This window comes from Malurus melanocephalus, unplaced genomic scaffold (genome assembly GCF_030028575.1).
Source record: "Malurus melanocephalus ecotype Western Australia unplaced genomic scaffold, MMel_1.1 scaffold_536, whole genome shotgun sequence".
Classification (NCBI taxonomy): Eukaryota; Metazoa; Chordata; class Aves; order Passeriformes; family Maluridae; genus Malurus; species Malurus melanocephalus.
In genome coordinates this window covers 397,125-417,969 of record NW_026623768.1, presented here as the reverse complement: position 1 = coordinate 417,969, position 20,845 = coordinate 397,125, and the positions used below count along the sequence as shown (strand labels likewise).

The 20,845-nt window shown below is 35.7% G+C and overlaps 1 protein-coding gene across 3 annotated transcripts in view; it reads right to left on the bottom strand.

The window, feature by feature from the left end:
• The window catches only part of DPH6 (diphthamine biosynthesis 6), a 200,991-nt gene that overhangs the window by 35,282 nt on the left and 144,864 nt on the right, over positions 1 to 20,845 (bottom strand). For 2 of the 3 annotated variants that reach the window (XM_057381861.1, XM_057381862.1), the window contains exon 14: positions 9,055 to 9,460. The exons of the other annotated variant lie outside the window; for it this stretch is intronic. In XM_057381861.1, the coding sequence (XP_057237844.1) occupies positions 9,055 to 9,460 (406 nt within the window). The remainder of the gene's footprint in view (positions 1 to 9,054; positions 9,461 to 20,845) is intronic. 3 annotated transcript variants of the gene reach the window in all.

Sequence of the window (20,845 nt, the reverse complement as noted above, 5' to 3'; positions counted from 1 at the left end):
ATGCTTAAATGAGAAAAACAACGGCTTTTCCTACRGAAGATATGACATTACTGATGATGTGAGCACTGAACTTCCTAACAGGATTCCTCCTACTCAAATATCTCAATCATTATCAAATTAATTAGACTCTGGAAGCACACTGGCTTTAGACTGTCATATGAAATACCCTGGCTATATCACAGCCCAATGATGATTCTAATTCTGAACTTGTGTGAGTTCTGTTAAGATAAAGAGATGGAAAGAAGAAACACAAAGGTGTAAACTATAGAGAAATGTGTTAACAAGAACTCCCACCAAAACCAAAGAGTCCAGACACTTCTAAAGAAACATTTCTCTTTCAAAGATGTGCTCCAATAGGAAAAGCCTGCTTGTTTGTGTCATAATAATTATTATTCAAGTAGGTAGTCAGACTAATCTCTTGTAAGAATGTGGGGTACTAATGATAGACAGACACAGTTTTATTCTTTCTGAAGCTGCAGTTGAATGCCACTGCTTTTGGCCAATYCATTGTGATTTAATAATAACATGGAGCCACAGAATAATTTTGGGAGCCATAGACTAACTTTGGGGGATAAGATTCTGTGAAAACCAAATAGCCCAATGTCCCCAGAGATCCCTTGCTCAGAGCAAGAGTAACTTCAGACACTTGAAGGGCCTTGCACTGTCAGGTTTTCAAGATCTCAAAGCTGGAGATGTCACAGTGGGTTCCACTCCTGTGGAGAAAAATTCAATCCTTGTGTCCAACTGGAATTCTCCTGCTGCAACTTGTGAGTGTTGCTCCCTATCCTGGTGTATTGCATCTCTAAAAAAATCCTCTCCTTCCCTATAATGCCTATCAGGGCAAGGGAAAACTGCAATTTGCTCCCTTCACAGGTGGAACTTCTTCCCCAGGTGGAACAAAGCCACTTCCTTCAGTCCTTTTTCCTCTGTTCTACGTGCCACTTACGTGGCCTTTTACTTTAATGGCTCTTCATTGGATTTTCTCCAGTTTGGTGATGTCCTTCTGTGATCATCCTATCTTAGTATTTCAGGTATGCCTGCAGACATCCTTCTGTCTACTGGCCACACTCTTGCCATTCAGAAATAATGTAGAAAGAGAAGAAATATTCTAGCTTGCTAAAATGGGAAAAAAATACCTTTTTCCAAAGTTGATACTTCAGGCTTAACAGTGCAAGTAGAAAAAACATGACTAAAGGGACTGTATTATAAATGTGCTTTCAGTTTCAATGAAGTAGAGCTATTAACTGGATTTTAACATAGCAGATGTGTTGTATTACTAGTAAAGGCTGAGGAAAGTCCAAAGCAAGATAAAAATATATGGATTTTTCATTGCTTGTTTTAATAAGGATTGAAATTTCTCACTAATACACAATAACTTTACGCTGTTTTAAACCTAAATCTATCAGAAATTTAAGAAGAAATAGACTATTGGGAGCACAACTGCATACATTATGCAAAGTCTAATTGCATGAAGTGTGACAATGGCAAAATACTTTCTTCTGATGGTTAGCTACAGCTGTGTTCTTGGATTATAAATTACAGTGCAGATGGCAAAAACAAGAAAATAACTTTCCTCTCTACTTTTTCTTGGTGAAATGGAATCATTATACCAGAAAAGTCAAATGAAACCCCAAGCCCAATTTGTGGGAGGTAAGTAATTGAACAAAATTAGAGTACTTTTATGGATTCTAAGCATAGTTTTTATGTATTTGCTTCTACCTCACAGTATAACTTTGAGAGAATTTTCAGAAACAAAGAAACCCTCCTTTACAAATGCATGCTGAAAATATTTTAAACATCAATCTGATTTGTGATACTTCTAAAATTTAGATAATAATCATGAAGTGGTATGCTTCAGACCATCTTCCAGTCACAGCTTTTTCCAGAACTTAAGACTAAAATCTAAAATCTAAAATCTAAAAAAAAAAAAAAAAAAAAAAAAAAAAAAAAAAAAAAAAAAAAAAAAAAAAAAAAAATCCAGATCCACATTTTAGAGCCTTGAAAATAAACAGCCACGAAACAAAAAACCATCAATAAAGCTTATATTTTAGTTTGCATTAAAAAAAACAAACCATGAGAAGGTATGTTATTGAGTAATAACAATGAAACCAGTAAGCTGAGCATTTAGGATGCTAAGTTTGGCTGCACAGTCCAACTTTGAGTGTGCACCAGAGACAGGAGATTTTTTTGCTCTAACCATCCCTGTGGGGTACAAAGAAGCCTTGCTTCCTTGCTCTGTCTTCTGTCTTCAGGCCTCCTCTCTAGGTTGAAAAGAGATCTTGGACTATGGAGAGGGCCAAGGGCACGGGAAACAACTGGACAATGGAGTAAAAAGGCATCTCATCACTTTTCACTCTGAGCAATAAATAATCCCTGTGTCCATGCTGTCTCTGGACTTCAGGAAAGTAGTTTCTTTGGCTTCTGTTACCCAGATGGACAAAAGACAATATCCAGGCTATTAAAGCAAACTATGCCTGCAGCATCATCTTCTCATACTGCTAAGTTTCTGCCTGCATCTAGGGTTTGAATCAGGATATTATTTCAATTTATGTTTTAGCTTCACAACTTTGCAAAGACACATTAAGTTGTACATAGTACCTTTAAAACAACCTTATTGATATATTGCTAGTGTTCTGTATCAAGGATATAAGGCACATATTCTCAATCAATTTTGGGTCAAAGAGTTAAAGAATTTATTTCCATATAAAGCTTTAGTCAAGATTTGAATGTACGACTGTGCAATCCATAACCTTTAGATACCACATGTTGTCGACTCTGAATAAGAGGGAGTTCTGGCTCTGCCTCCTGGCACTGAGGGGCTGAATTTTTCTCAATCTAGTATCTGTGCACTTCAAAAATAAATTTCATATCCTAAAGGATGGAGGGCTACTGCCCTAAAGCAGGATCTGTTCTGTTTTAAGCTGCCTCAAAGGCATGAAACYCTTCTCTATCCAAATTCAGTTGAGAGGAAACATTACTTTTAAAACATTCCCCATGCCTTGAATAGCAAACAAAAAATGCTTTCGCATAATTTCATATGAGATGTTCTGCTAAAAATATGTATACATTGACTTGCGCTAGATATAATAACAGCACAACCTTGAAAAAAAATAGAAAAAAATTAAAATGTCAGCATTTAAACAGTCATTTAATAAATCAAATTTCTTGACTCTATAGTTTGGGTAGCAATAGCAAGATTACCATCTCTGTGGCAGAAGACCAAATTTAGTTACTTTTATCCTTTAAAAAATGTCACTTAAAAYGCGTCATTTCAAACATACTCACAAATCAGTATTTTCTAGTTGCTTCTGTATATTATAAGATGATTAATTTCCTGAAGTACTAATATAACTTTTTTTTTTCCTGCTTGAACTATTATACATGGCAATTATATTTTCTTAGAAGGAAAACAAATAAATTAAAATTGAAAATTTCCTCTTTCAGGTTCACAATTCTTATCATATTTTCCATTGAGAATAGAGGAATTCAGCAGAAAACCAAGCTTAAGTTTTATAGTCTATTTCAGACAGCATCATGACATTTAAAAATATTTTTGTTTAGCCAAATTATATATGTTAGTCACAACAAATGCTTCATTAGTTAGTGCCTGCAAAGCTTGAATTAGTGACTGCAATTTCATTTCAAAAGGATTTATGTATCTGCTTCATTGTTCCTCAGTAAAGAGTGCTTAATGACTTTTGAGCTTCTACTCATGTGAGTAGTTCTCCACAACTGCTGAGTGAATACCAATTACTCACATGAGAATGTGTAGGCTACACAGAAATGTGTAGATGTTAAGATTCCAGTTGTCCCCACAGGAAATTTTTTCCCATGTATAATGGCATATCCATCAAGAAAGTTAAGTTGAAATAAATTTCCAGTGTGATTTYAAAGTACATTGGTAAAAAACAATATTAAACTTCAGTGCACACAGACATGCATTATTGTAAAAATGCATCTTGTTATCTTCAATTATCTTCTTCCTCTTCTCTCAGATTTACACTACATAATGCATATCTCTCAGTACTGGAAAATATGTGTTTTGGAAAACATCTGGAAAATGTGGCCATAATGCCATGTTTTCTCAAACAGAATACTTTAAATCTTACCAGATGTAAATTCTTTAGTTTCAAAGCTTCATGCTATACATGTGTCAGGATGTTTCTCTGTACTTGCAAGGATTCTAAATAAGTGCATAACCACCAGGGTTTCTCTTGCAGCATAAGAAACAGTCCCATTAAAAGTAAGATTTCTTGCAGTCGAGGTAAACTGTACTCAGCCCATATTAGATTTTTTAACAAATATATAGTGCCATTGAAACCTGATACATGCAAAAGTACTAAAGGCCTTTTAGACCTAAACACTTACAGAGCAGAGCCACTTTTAAAACTAATTATATATTCATTTTAAKGTTACCAGACTGTCCATTCCTGTTTTCTTTGCCTTTTTATATTCCCAGTCCATTTTTTCTTTAATATTAAAAAGGGATTGTGTAATATGGTGTTCTGGTGAATGCAGGACCTTTTCTACTCCCAAATAAATATTCAAAAATATTTTGCATACATCTTGTGAGCAAGGCTTGTGAAATCATAATGTGATGACTTATAAACATTCATCATTCCTATACGGAAGTATAATCTAGTCAACTGCATGGTATAGCAAATCATCCTGACACGTTTATATTAATGCAGATTTGAATGAGAATAAGGAAGAAATAGTCAAATTTATGTAAAAGACTTCTAAAGGCTTAACAGCATCTTACTAAGTATATATGTCAGCTTAATCTAATCCTCCTACTTCTAATACGTTCTGTGGTCTCAGCACGGGGCCCATAATGCTCTCACATGTTATGAGGGATTGCCTCTGAGAAGTTCACCATCAGTACTACACTTTGTTCAATAAAACTTCACATCTGTTCTTAGGATGACAGAAAGCTATCTGTCTCCAATTTGCATTACAAACCTTTAGCTTCTTTTGACATCCGTAACACCGGCTGTAATAATTTCCAATAACCTGTTACAATATGCCAAGCAGATATATTCCTGGTTCTCATCTTACTGTGTCAGGTAACAACGCATTTCTATAATATATATGGACAATTTAAAATAAATGACAACTTATTTACACAAAAAAACCCTGTATCATCTAATCAAAGGCTCATTTGAGAAGGCCTGTGGCAATATTTCCTCCTTTCACTCCAATGATTTTAAGTTCTAATCAGAAAAATGGTACCTTTATTTATTTTCTGTGCTTTTGCTAGAAGAGGTAATACATTTCAATTCAAGATCTTACAAGAGTTATTGAAGACTTTTTACTAATCCTATGACATGATGGAAGTCCACCTGAAATCCACTAACCTGGAACAGCTATCACCTCAACCATCTTTCTTGATTTCTGAGACATCATAATTTCTGCCTTTTCTATTACATCTTTCTTATGTGTTTCACATTAAAAATATTTAAAGAGAAGTGTCTATTATTCCCTGCTACATTATTATTTTTCTTCAGCAGACAATGCATCTGATGGCAGTTGAAGACTCCAACAGGATAGATCTACTGGTGGGATTAACAATGTTTAACACAAGTCAGAGATCAAACGTGTCACTAATGGATCATCATACAGATGGTTAGCAACCTCTACTACCCGAACTGAATTAATAGACAGCAATTGAAAAACTGGTCTCTCAATATAATTTGCTTTCTGGCAGCCACATCAAGGAAACAAAACTTTTTAAAAGTCCATGTATTAGGCTTTCAGATTTACAAATGAAGATCATTACATTTCTGCTTTATCCTGTGTCACGGTAAAATGATATTCCGTGTCTGAAAGGCAGTAGAATAAATAAATTCTGATACCCATCTAGATCTACTCTGCAACAGAAAGTAACCTTCGGAGGTATCAGAAATCAGCACTGAGACATCCATATACTGAAAATATCTTAGGACATATCTACAGAGACAGGTATAAGCAAGTTTTGGACATGCCCAGAGCTGTCAAGACACAAATCACTGCTAGTGTGGAGACCAGTACTGTTCCCTCTTTGATCTGCGCCATTCAGATACAATTTCTAGAAGCAGGACGGGTTCAAGAGGAAAATAGGAATAGGCTGGAAGGAGCTATTGAAGGAACAGGAATAAACTGAAGGAACTACGTGAGAAATTGGAAGGAGCGATTGTTATCAGAACCTAACAATCTCTAATACCTTGATCTGGTGTTACAGGAAGGTTAAAATGTTTTGGGATTCAAAAGGATGACCTGGTACTATCTCTGGTATATTAAAACTGTGGAGCACACTAAAAGACACATACAGTTGTAGTAGTTCTGCCTGTCAAAATGAAAATTCTGCCTGCCAATAATAACAGAGAAGATAAAACACAAATTATGTCATCTTGCTTAAGGACACTGTCAATGGGATACTGAAATTAATGTGAACAAACTGGACATTTCACACAACACTTTTTAAACTAGGAGCTAATATATATGTGTGAGTATATTTTACATTATGAGAAGTAGAATTATACTAATAGTCCAAAAGATGGTCAAGGACACCTTTCAGTACTGTTTTGAAAGCTGATGATGCATCACTGGAGACTGCATGTCTTTCCAAGCTCCAAGAACACATATTACCAGTACACTTGAATATGTCCCTGTGTCTTAACAATACATTAATAATTAGACTTCTGATGCTGAACCAGAAAAAGTGTGTGTACATATTTATATATCTATTTATATATAAAAGTCTTCTATTAGATAGAAAATACCAACAAGACACACTTCAGCAAAAACCATTTTAATTTGAGAAGTTATTTTTGAATATGTATCACAATTATTCTTCTGTTGCATGAACTTTCTAGAATTTTTTACTAAGAAGAAAAATTTTATTTAAAAATTCTTCATCAATGAATTAGTGCTCCTTGTAAATTTAATGTATTCTATATATTCTACAGATTTTCAAGGATGTATTTCTTACCAGTGGGGATAATGATAAAATTAGTATAATGACAGGAATTATTATGACAGTGCAGAGATCTGAACACAACAAGAATGAATATATGACAATCACACAAATCTTTCTATGTCTATGCTATTGGTAGTATAAAATGAATGGAACTGAAACAAATTTTTACTTGCTCAATTTATACATTATATTGAGCAATATATTTTATAAAGCAAATTAATTTTGTTTGGAAGCAATTATTCTATGGCCTAAGAAACACCAGAAAGAAAGCAGGAGAAACAGTAATGTTAATCCCATGCCAGGAACATGTTTTATCAGGTTTYCTTTTAGCTCTTAAACAAGATGTAGTAAAAACAACAACATTCTGTCAGACTATATGTTCATTCCTTGCTTTCTGGATTAAATATGCTTATTCTATGCCACATTTTTATAGCTTTCAATTCCTGTACTTTAAATCTATTAAACAATGTCAAGTTGAATTTTCTTCAAAAACTGCTGCAGGTTAAGAAAAAAAATAGGACAGTAGAATATTTGAGGGCTAACATTTATGTCAGCTAATTAATATGGATCAGTTGTGGTCTGCAAGGATTTTTAAAGTGCATGTATGTTTGAGATAAATTTAGACTAAGGATCTGATTTTGTTCCTTCTCAAATTGATAACAAAGCTCTTACTGATTTCAATACAAGTATGGTCTATCAGTTTTGTAGGCCTGACCGATAAAATATACTTTTGTGCTCTTGCATAATAGKTGTCCCATATCAAGCATAGCCCAAAATGCAGATCTACAATGTAAGAAATAAACTGTAGTTGTAACATTACATTTATTGCTCTGTATTCTCTTTACTTGTTAAGGGAATGAGATTTAGAAAAARTAACATTGGGGGAAACCCAGCGAATTTTTTTAAGATAGCAAGTTCTATTTAAATAAGTTAGTTAGAAATCAGCCCACATTCAAAACTAGACACCATCTAATCCAGAGGATACAACACCATCCTTAGTTTGAAACATTAATATTTCATTGCTTATTTTCAAGAGACTTCCTGCTAGCAGACAGAAATTCAAATAACACAGTTCTAGACTGTGACAAAAAGCGGCTACCAAATGAACAACTGTTCACTTTCATGCAAAAGATTCATTCTCTCTATATTGAATCCTAAAGAAGCTGGATTTCTCAGCAACTTCTCTTGTATGGAATCATAGAATAACTCAGATTAATACGAGATCATATAATCCAACCTCCTACCCAAAGTCAAATGTGAGATTAGAACAAAATAATCCCAAACTTTATTTGGTTTGGACTTCAAAAAATCAAGAACAGAGCCTTTCAAATATGAGAAACGTGCCTAGTAACCAGTAAAAGAACAAATGTATCTTAATTATAGAACAGAAAAATTGTTTGGGTTGGAAAAGGCTTCCAACAACATTGAGTCCAGCTGTAAACCTAACACTGTCGRGTCTACCACTAAACCATGTCCCTAAGCATCAAGTCTATTACACATCTTTTGAATACCTCAAGTGATGGTAGCTCTATCATTTCCCTGGGCAGTCTGTTCCARCGCTTGATAACCCTTTTGGTGAAGAAATTATTCCTAATATTCAATCTAAGCCTCCCCAACCTGAAGCTATTTCCTCTCGTTCTGTCACTTGTTACCTGGGAGAAAAGACTGACCCCCAMCTGGTTRCTACCTCCTTTCAGGCAGTTGTAGAGAYTGATAAGGTCTCTTTTGAGTCTCTCTTTCTCCAGGCTACAAAACCCCAGTTCCCTCAGCCTGTCCTCTCTAGACCCTTCCCCAGCTCTGTTGTCCTTCTCTGGACATGCTCCAGCACCTCAATGTCTTTGTTGCAGCGAGGGTCCCAAAACTGGACACAGGACYCGAGGCATGGCCTCACAAGCGCTGAGTACAGGGGGACAATCACTGCCTGGTCCTATTGGCCACAGTATTTCTGATACAGGTCTGGATGCCATTGGCCTTCTTGGCCACATATCCTTGAAATGTTCTTCTAAAATGTCTTTTTTTCCAATGAAATCTGATGTAGAAGTAAACAAAAATTACCATATGCTTAATATTACACCTGTTTTCTGTTGAGGTCTTACCTTTTTGCAGTGTTTCAGCATCAAAGACATGCTCCTTGAAGAAAGTTCTAAAGGACAAAGGACTTGCACTGCAGTCTTCTGAAAGTTTGTCAACAGCTTGTTTAAACATAGCAACTAAGTCATGAAGARGCCCGTCTAAATCAAGGTGAGAAGTGGATGGTGAAATCAAGCTCAGGCGTAATGAGATTGATGCACAAGATACAGAACAAGACTCCACASATTCACACTCAATTTGGAAGCCCTCTGACAACATCTTCATTGCAAAATGTTTTCTTTGGAGTGGATCATCAACTACTGCAACAACATGCCATTCAATGGCAGCATCTCTGGGTAGGTGAGATATTACAACCACAGCAAGCAACCCACATACTGAAGTTTCATCATGATACATCTCTGAATCTTCAACCTAAAAGATAAACAAAATATCGTCCATATTACAGAGTTGTAGAAATTAATGCTGCTCGTATTCAGYTAAAATATACAAAATGCAGTCCTGTTATTTAATGGAAACTGCTTTTTCCCTCAACTTTTCTTATTGAAAAGTCATTTTGAACAATTATGAATTTATCTAGCAGTATCTCCTCATTTTTGCAATCTGAAAACACTATTATGCCTGTACCATTAAAAAAAAAGGCTGTTCATAATGATTTTTACACTCATTCTGCAATCAAAGTAAGCCTTTTTGCATATGGTAACTTTTAGATATACCAATAGTTTCTGAAGAATTAAAAATGGTAGGAACTAYCAAAACTACAGAGTTTAATGACATGAGTCAGTAAAGTACATATGTCTTATTTTAGAAGTTGAAGTACTAAAGATTCAGTTCGGATACAGCAAAAATATAGTTCAGATAGTTCTGAACAGCAGAACTATTTTGAACAAACCCTCTCAGAAGATASAATGTGTTTTTTGAATATCAGACCTCATTGAGAACATATATTTAAATTGTTTTCACATTAACCAGCATGTGTAATTAACTTGGTCAGCTAAATCTGATAAAGTGAGTTCCTTTTCTTCTGATGGTTTTAAAAAGCTTTCAAGTACCTGAACAGTTGAAATGCTTATTTTGACCAGTAGATTTTTGTCTTACTTTTCCCCCAATTTTTACGAAGAGACAGTATATTAAGCATTTTTAATATTCATGACTTACACCATCTTTTTTCTGTATACAGATAGTAATTTTTTTTCAATTTACTTACACTCCAGTATGTACTGCTAATATTGTCCACTGCCTGACCTCTGAAAGGAAAAATAATAACAAGGCAAACCTGTCATTTTGTCTGAAGTCGATAAGGCCATATAACTCGCAGTACCTTCAATTCACAAGCTCAATTTTCAACCACTCGCTCTCAACTTTGAGAGGAAGAAATAATGACACGTTCCAGGCACTTTATTTCAAAATCCACTCACAAAGTTATTGACAAGAATTTTGCACAGAATATCTTAGATGCTTGACCCTTGTGAGCTGTTTACATGAAAAATGCACTTACTTCTATATTAACGATAGTGGAGTGTAATTCTATCCCAAACATGTAGCAATTGCTTTAGCATTTCTGGTTTTGATGTGGTAACAGAAATAGGGACAATTTGTCTCAAATTGCAATCACTTCAGTCATAATAAAATCTCACAGAGTACTGTTTGCTTTCAGTACTTTCATTAGACTGGCTGGRGCTATTATTAAAGTAGCAACACATAAATGTTATATTAGCACTTAACAGGAGCATRGTATTCTCCTCTAGGAGATGAATTCTAACCTTGTCAATATAATTCTGCTCTGAGTGCTGTAAAACAGTTTGAAAAGATGAAATACTGCAGCTTTGCACTGAGAAAAAGAAAAAAAGTCATGCTCATTCAGGCTTAAAGGCCACTTGGCTGGCCCAAGGTGCTGAGGTACTGGTTAGAAAAAAACAGTCTAAAGAAGCTCTCTCAGGTCACATCAAGCACTAAGACAAACTTTTCTACTTCCCTGTACTTGTCTTAGGTTGTTAAATCAATTACTCGCTATTTCTGCTTGCCTTCAGCTGCCATTTAGAATATGAAGAACTACATGAAAATTAAGGCCAGGAGAAAGTACATTTCCAAATTTAACAAATGAGAATCATTCTGTGTGAAAGACTATTCATGGTGCACCTGTACGGTACCATAACACTCATAACCTTTAGGCTGAACAAAGCACAAGTGATAGAGCTAGTGGGGACTAATAATCTTTCATCAGTGGCTACAGAATCTAATAGAAATACTTCTAAGAGTGACCTCTTCTGACTTATTTTCAATAAATCACTGACATTTGTGTTATATTTGGATGCTGCATTTATGAGTTACCTTTCAGAAATTTACAATTTCCTTAGACAGATGAATATYTTTATGATAGCCTGTCTAGCAAATCAGGATGAATATATAAGGGMTGCTAAGAAATTACACTCATATGATCTAAAAAAATGTAAGTAAATATTAAGTAAAAATGAGGAGGAATTATTTTATTGGCTAAATTCTTTTACAACTGATTCTGCACTCTCATCAACGAGATTCTTCACTTCTGGCAGACAGCTGAGCTGTGGTACTGTGAATAAAAACACCTTTTTAGAGTTCTTGTCCAAGGATACAGTTTTAGTTCTTCTATAAAGGAGCACAGGTTTTGGTCTAGTCTTTCTTCTACATCTTTAGAGTCTTGGTCAAAAAAAAATGAGGTAGAAGAGCATATAGCTTGGATTATAATTTTGGAAAAAGMAGTGTAAAATAATTCTTTGGAAGCTCTAAAATTCTTGTTGAGAGACAAGAAATCAGTTGGGGCAGACACTSTTGAAAGCAGTGATTCCCTAAAAGTATGCATTACCTGAATTTTACAAATCTTTATAACTTTCATTAATCTGTAGGTGTAGTTGTTATCTAAAGACATTTGCTCTTTAACCCATATTTTCTTGCTATCATTTYCCAAATGATTTTGGGTTCACGGGAAAAGCATGTTGAATATTCCAAGTTCTGTTTGTTAGCCTTCCCCATTGGATACAATCCTTTCTAAGAACAAACACTACAAGGTAGCTCTGCACTAAGAGAAGTTTGAGTGTCAGAGAGGAAAATCAGCCGATCCAAAGATTCAATGGCTGGCTGCTGAGATAATATGGAGAAAGATGCTACTTATGTGCTATGCTTTTACATTATCTGATTTAAAGAGGGATGGAGCACATTTGACTGCCCTCAAAACATGATTCATAATATCCTTTCTTTTGCCAACAGGATCACCTACAACTTATTTTATCAAAGATGTAAAAATTGAGATCCAGAAAGCCCAAAAAAGGAAACCAAAAGACAGATTTTTTCTAAATACAAGCATTGTGTCTATATAATTCCATATCCAGAGAAGGACTACAAACATTTGCTTAACAAATTCCTTTAAAAAAAACCCACAACTCAACAAAGGACTTTTCCCACCTTAAAGAAAATACTCATATTCTTCTTGTGATGCAATGTTTCAATAATTCAAAGGAAAAAAATGAAAGGTACAGAGTATATTTTAGGATGACTGAAAAAGTGACTCTTCCTTACTTCTACTGTAAACACTGTGAAAACTGTCATGCTAAGCTAAGTGTCATCTTGGAAAGTCTTCATGGACTGGTTAATAGAGAATCACAGCAGCTGACAACAGTTAAGAAAACAAGCAAAGCAAAGAAAATAAAGTGGGTARCATTACTCCACTGCAAAAACTCACAATTCACCATCATTTTGAGTAAGATAAACAACTCTGGATCTTTCAGCTGGAAAAGGGCATACTAGATCCAAAATATATTCAGAGGAAGACAAATGTGATCAAAAACTCTGGAGRGTCTAATTGGAAATGTTCTTCAGCCTTCTTAATGAGAACACAGGGGTTTACAAAATCATAAATGACATAAGAAGAGTGGATAGGGATGAGAACTGATTTTGCACACTTGTCTTTCTACAGACCTATGGACCATCAAATGACATTAACAAGAGCAYGATTTCAAAGAGAACAATGAGGGGTGACACCTACAACTCCTTGATGGAGAATGGTCTGGCTGCAAGAACTTGACAAGGGGAGGCCGAACAAGTTCTTAAAACACAGATTTGGTGGGCATTATAAAAGAGACATAATAAAATTAATAGATTATTTTAAATTTACAAGTTAATAATTTATATAATGATTTAWGTAACAAAATTAATTTAATGAATTTAAGTATGAAGTCAAATAGTTTAAGGTTAGGAGAACATGAAGAGATACATGCTTTTACTGGTTTTACTATTCATTTCTGCTTAGGGCTACTGTTTGGAGTCAGAATACCAAGCAGGATCAACACCATTATGGTTATCGTTATGTTCTTAAATAAGCATTTATGCTGATACTAGTGGTGTGTTTGGTGAAGAATTGGGATTTCTTGACTGGACTCAATGATTTTTCACAATTAGTCCCATACATCATTTCCACAATTCTAAAGGAATTCATCTGTGGTATTCCAGACTGTTTTTATAGATGAAYTGTGAACACTGAGTCAAGTAGATGAAAGAAGATAAAAGCTTTTAGAGCTTAAGCTTCTTCAGCAGAAGTTCTGGCATCAGAATATCGGGGGGGAAGAAGTGGGAGTTCAATATGATTAATCCTTCTGAGAGAAAAAAAAGGTTCTTCTTTCTCCCAAAGGAGAATCACATTCAGAACTGTAATGCTACTCTTAGGGGGACACGTGTATCTTCATTTCTGCCTTAACTGATAGAGACAGAACACACAACCAAAACACGACTGTCCCAGACAGTGCCAAGCAGGAGCTTTGTCTGCTTTAGGCACCTGCCACAGGAATGGGGTTTTGAGCTGCCTCACACTGGAGCCATCCAGACAGACTGCTCTGTGTTAATCCCTCTAATGAGGTTCTGCATTGAATGCTCAACCCAAATCTGCAAAAGTGTAAGGATATTTGCCTAGAAATAGAAAGGGTGGAAAGGCTTGACTAAATACTTCTTGAAACACAGTACTAGAGTTATTAAGCAACATACAATTCACTAAAGTGTCTAATAATGAGCAGTGGGAATGGGAATGTCTTGTACTTCATATCTCTGCATAAACTGAAGTGAAAAGACAGTTTGGTAAAAACATTACTTAGCTAACAYTTTTATCGGTATGTTTAATTCAGAAATACAAGCCCTTTCATATCCCAAGAAGCAAAGGTGAACATCAGAGGTTGTCAGTGGCTTTCTAAACTTGTTAATAACCCTGCATTAAAGCAAAAATGTTATCTGAACTGCTGCATGTATAATGCTCTCCTGAACTTTGCACTGATACAAAAAAATTATCACATTGGTTCACAGACTTACCAAATCCTTGCATTTTCTGTGCCTCAGTTCTTAGTAAAGATTCACCCAATTTTCACTGTGCAAATGCCAGGAGAGCCACAAAATACTCTCACACTAATGAATGCCTGATGCATCCAYGATATTGCTACAAACCATACCAAAACCCAATAGAATGAGCAGAGTTAAATGAAAAACACTGGGCTACAAACTTACACAGAGTTTTGTTTTAAAGGTTCTAACCTTATAAATAAAATTTCTCTAATACTGTATTTTTTTAATTAAAAAAAAAATCTAAGGCAGAACTATTAAAATTCCAATGAAAACACAGGAATGAGTTAAAGACAAACCTACATTCAATCCATTGTATAAGCATTTAAATATTTTGCTTAATTAAACTCAAAAAGGTGCACATTTTGGCATTAATTAGTTTGATTACCCTCAATTTGTTCTAAATGAGAAATATTCCTTTTGTTGTGTTAGTAGGGGCTTGGGCCTATCTATCTCACAGCTGAATATGGAATCAGGCTATGAGACAGAGATGAATGCATAATTGCTATCTCTACAAAGAATTGACTTGGAGAACAAAAAGAAAGATACTGTGATGTTACTTTTAGAAGCTGAGTTTATGAAAACCTTATATGGTACGCATTATTACACCATTACAGTGTGGCAAGATTAATGTGCCTTTAAATAATACATTTAAAATTTCCTTTGCACTGCCTGCATTAAACAGAGTGCATCAAACTCCTGAGATGCAGTTTAAGCTTTGCTAGAGTCTCTCACAACAATAGGTTTATGACTTAAAAAAGTAAAGATTCCACTAGGAAAACTGCATAAGAATAAAAATGTCAGTTCCTAAAGAAAGTAGGATAGAAGAAGTTCTTTTCAACATCCTAGTTTATCTAATAAATAGGCCACATGCATTCCTGGTGTATCACATCTGAATTCAAATAATGAACAGCACAGTGTTTTATAACAATAAAATTGTTAAGGATGTTCCTTTTGGAAAGCTTACAGAAATGAGAAAGTCAGACATTTAGTATTTCATTCCGAAATAAAACAAATTATTTGGAACATGCCAAAAATACATAAACACAAAATGGGTAGACTAAAAATGAGGTATTCTAAATTGAATATTTGTTATAGAATAAATACTGTAAATATAAAAAAATCCAAGTTCTTCAGAAATTGTAGTCCTCTCTACTTACTCCTCGACATGTTGGGGCAAAGCTGGGGCAAAGTAACAAGTGTGTCGTGTAGAAATTATTCCGTACAATGCCAACTGGGAAACTGAGCCTGTACCTACTTTGGTGTTACTGAACCATGGAAAATCTAGAGTCAAMCAAGTGCTTCTTTATTTTTTGTAGCAGCATATGATAGCATATTTTTCAGAATAATTTATTTTTTGTGCAGTCTTCAGCTATATTTAAAAATCAGAAACATTAAAAAGGGAAAGCTGATGGGGAAACAATATGACTATAGAAATTCAGAGCGAATACTATTTTTCACAGTACTTTCAATCAATTTCTGTAATTTAAATGGATTTCTAATTAATGTATTCTTTTGGTATAAGGACTCTAATTCCACTTGCTTGCATTTGGAAAAAAAATTCAAATTAATTTTTCACCATAATAAATGGGGAAAAAAGCTGCATGTAGTTGTAGTGATGCAAAGTAATAACTAGAGATATGAAATGGTTAGCAATTAACATGGCAAGCTCAACAGCCTAACTTTTCCTAGAGATTCCCACGTTTTCCAGGTGAATGAAAACAGCATATCACAAGTTATTTTAGTGAGAGTATACGAAATTTGAAATCTAAACAAGATATTGATGGCTGTTACTAGGATTAGACAAAGTGATGGGCTAACATTTTATAGTAGTGAACCATGTATGTCAGAAGAAACTACTAGAAAAATWAGCTAACAACAGTCTTAGGGCCCAAATCCCACAATAAATATACTGTAAATTTCATTTATAAGTTGAGACAGCTTTTTGGTGCATATGTTGAAGGCTTTGCAGAATCAAAAATTTCATGATGAATGATCTCYGAATAGTACCACTGTATGAATAGGTAAGCATTATATAAAAAGGAAAAGCAAATATGAAGCTCATGAAAATAGAGTTCATAAGAAACCAGATCAATAACTTTACATGATCTATAGCTTATATTACTCAAACAGAATAATTTAACAACTTGCTATTCTGTCTCTTAACATGATTGTCAACAGAGGCCAAGAAGTGGTATAAATTTTCATCATTTCTGYGTGATAGAAAAAAGGGTTCTGCTGAAACTTAAGACATAACCTTACAAATTCTCTTTTGATTATATTTAGTATAGAAGGATATCATTTGCTTGTTAATTTTGTTTCTCTTTTCTATTGTTGAATAACTGTGTTTTCATCCTATTATTTCAGAAACTGAGAAGCTCTGACAGGATCAAAACAAGAGCAATCAGTTTCACATTTCTATGAAGACATAATCAGCTTTGAACAAGTCTCCAGAACAAATAAACAATTGAAAGCCTGAAGACTGTACACAGAGTCTGCAATAACTAGGCTAAAACCTGTTTTCTGGACTTATCAGCCTGGAAGTTTTCTTGCAAAGGAAGCTCAAATAATTTCTTGCTGGAATAAATTGAAAGAAAAATGGAAAATGCAAACTGCTGGAAAAAAAAGACACAGGCTTCTTCATGCACAGTAATGGAGAAGCATCTCCTATCAAAAGACTGAGACTCCCGTTTTTGCTTGATTCCTCAGGTAAATACCACAGTCTTGTAACCCATTATCTAAGTCTAACACCCCTACAGACTCCAACAACCCACTGAATTCTCTACAGTTCAATCTCTCTTCAAAATACATTTCACAATTGTATGTGACAATCATGCCACCACCAGAGCAAAAGAAAGATTTTAAAATGTTGTATAATCAGTTATGGTAAGCATGTGATAATATCAAGTGGAAAATGTACAATACCATTTCCTCCATGTTTTTAGATGGTTATAAACATTAGTTACAGCACTGATAATTCAGATTTTATCTGAATGTTCAACATACTACTGTAGATGTATCTGGACTGAGAAACTGGGAAGCACAGGATTTCCAGCACAGCTGCCAAGGGGAAAAATGCCTGAAATGCMGAATTAGACCGTTAGTATTAATTTTAAAAATGGATATGACTCTAATTTTCCCTCTTACTTGGCCCTTAATTACTCTTACTGATATATAATGAGACAGATTAAGTATTAACTTTCATTTATTATAGCTGCTTTGGGGAGTGGTGGTTTCATTTTTTAATTTTTATTTTATTTTAGGCAACTGTTTATGGTTTCAGAAGAACTCTGGTACAAGTGCTCTGATACAATATGAATACCTGTGTATTTTTTCCCTCAGTCAAAGGGTTAAGGAAGGGACTTCCACGTTTTTAAAGTCTGTACAAGCCTTTAGCTGTTTGCCTTACTCTGCTAGAAGTAGTCATGCTACCACATGTGACAAACCCTCTTTCTACTGCATGGGAGGCTCAGCCTTTGCATTCTCCCCCTGTGGCATAAAGTATTTGGAACTCTTACGGTCTAATATATTTTAGTTCAAGTATACTCACAGAGTTCAAAATGGGAATTTCTGGGTGAAATGCAATGGTCTGTGATATACAGGTCAGAATAAACAATCTAATGGTGCCTTCTGGCTGTACGAGCCACTCAAGCTCTGAAATCAGTTTTACCCAGTACTTCTGCACAGCCTTTCTACCAGCCTGAGCTCTAAAAGCCCACACTGAGAAGGCAACCATCTTACTCATTATGGCCTTTAACATCCCTTCCTGATAGTTTTAAATTTTTAAACAACCCTACCTGTGGTGCTTCCTTTTATGTGTTCTCATAGTTACAGATACAATTTTGGAAGTAAAATATCTAAACAGCAAGTATAATAAAAATGAAATGGGTTAAAGCTTATTAGCAGTAGGGAGCAGATGTAGCAAAATTCTGCCAGTTCCCCTACATTTCCTCCCCAGCAGGGATTTTCTGTCAAGCTGTGAGTTAGTTCTATATACTAATCCAGGCTGCTGTTGCTGCAATTGCACCTTCCTATACCTTGCTATTGTACTAAAAATTCCCTTTGATTTTTGATTTCTTCCTTCTTAATAATAATAATATTTAAAGCAGTTCCTGCAGAGCTAAATGTAAATTTAAGCACTGCATGCTAGATGCTCAAAAGGGCATGAAAATGTAAAATTGATTAGAAAATAATTATATATAGAAAAGCTGTTCTATTTGCTTAAAAAATAGTAACTTTCTCTCAGTGAACTAAAGGTTCTTGAGCCAAGACATAACCAGTTAATGACTGAAGTTAAGATCCTTGAAACACCTCTCAAACATACATCATTCAATATATCAGTTACAATGTGGAAAAAAAAAAGATAACTATTTAAGGAACAAAGTCATAAATTGATAGTAATACAAACTGAAAGCAAATGAAGTCTGCCACATGAAACGTGATCACAGACTGTCACTCCGAGGGTTTTTATTCTTCATGTGTAGTGTCAAAAATAAGCACTTAGGAAAGAGAGTTGAACAGAAGTAAGGATGTTCAAGATGGAAAGATTTCACTTGAAAATCATTTGAGAGTGTACTCAAATGGGACAGAAAATGAGCGAAGTTAATGGTCAAAATCTGTGTTGTGGGCATTAAGGATAACAGATTTTATGATATAGAATTTGAATTTTGGATACTGATTCCAAAGACATGTTCCCTGAATGTCTACTTTTCTTCTGAACTTTGACAATGAGCTCTGGAACCAATTTTCAACCCAAATATCAGCTCTCATCTCACATATTCTAATTATATTGTCTGTTCACCTGTATATGCAAGACACCACTAGCTGCTCTTGTCAAACTTGTAATTAAATCTTGTATAATGCAAAGAAGAAAATTTTGAAGCTACTGAGGCAGAAGAAAAACATTTTGAAAATTCTGGCGGCACGATTCATCTTTCACTGACTGTCAGGCTCTCCCTCATTGCAGTAGCCACCTTTATTAGTAACATGATACAAAGATGTGCAATCAAAACTCATTTCATAGAATCATAGAACAGCTTGAGTTGGAAGGGGACCTTGAAGGGACCTCCAGGTATGATAGAGCATCCACATTTCCATGGGCAACCTGTGCCAGTCCCTCACCAACCTCACAGAAAAGAATGATTCCCTAATATCTAATTTAAACCCACTCTCTACCAATCAGAAGCCATTCCCTCTTGCCCTACATGCTCTTGTAAACAGTCTTGCCCTATCTTTCCTTAGGTTCTTTCCAGGTTGGCTGCAATTARGTCACTCTGAAGCCCTCTCTTTTCTAGGCTGAACAATCCCAATTCTCTCTGCCTTTCCTTGTAGGAGAGTTTCTCCATACCTTTGATCAACTTGCCAGTCCTGCTCTGGATTCAGTCCTGCTTCAACAGGACTGCAGGGGGACAGCCTGCTCCACCATGGTCACCAGGAGGCTCCACCTCCTTCCTGTGCTGAGGACCCCAGAGCTGGATACAGTCCTCAAGGTGGGGGTCTCACGAGAGCAGAGCAGAACAGAGCAGAGCAGCAGAATCATCTCCTCTGCTGGTCATGCTTCTGATGCAGCTCAGGATATGATTTGCTTTCTTGCAAGCAATTTGATTTTGAATGTGGCACTTTTTCAGTACACAAATTTTTAGTGAAAAATAAATTTACATTCCATCTTATGTATATGAATAGTTTTGAGGTAAATGTTTGTTTTCAACAGACTAGTCAGTTACTTTCATTTTTTAATATGGTGTGACTGCAAAACAAGATCACTTAAATAGCATACCACATGACTATTAGGACTTCACATGCTCTTTATTTTAACTCAAGCCATTTACACAGATCAATAATGTTCTACATACAGTTTGGAACTTGGATTTTGCAGGACCACTTTTCTCCCAATTCAGTGTTACAGGAGTCACATTCAGATGATGCAAATTAGGCAATTTTAAGAAATTGCCCACTAGAGTGGTGTGTTGGTTTTGCTTGGCCCAGTTTTTGGAAGTGGGGGGCCCAAAAAGATGGCGCCTGTGAGAAGCTTCTGGAGGCTTCCACCATGTCCAGCAGAGCCAATTGTTGTTGGCTCTGAGGATGATGGACATACCACTGACCAAACCTGGGCCAATGGGAGATGGTGGATACGCCTCTGTGAAAACATATTTAAGAAGAAATCAAAACAAGGGGCACACAGTAGTTTTTGCCAGTGGAGGAGGCTGAGAAATATGTGAAGGATGCAGACACCAAGGTCAGTGGGTGAGGGGAAGGAGCTGCTCCAGGCACCGGAGCTGGGATTCCTTTGCAGACCGTGGTGACGACATGGTGGAGCAGGCTGTCCCCCTGCAGCCCCTGGTGACCATGGTGGAGCAGGCTGTCCCCCTGCAGCCCATGGTGACCATGGTGGAGCAGGCTGTCCCCCTGTAGCCCATGGTGACCATGGTGGAGCAGGCTGTCCCC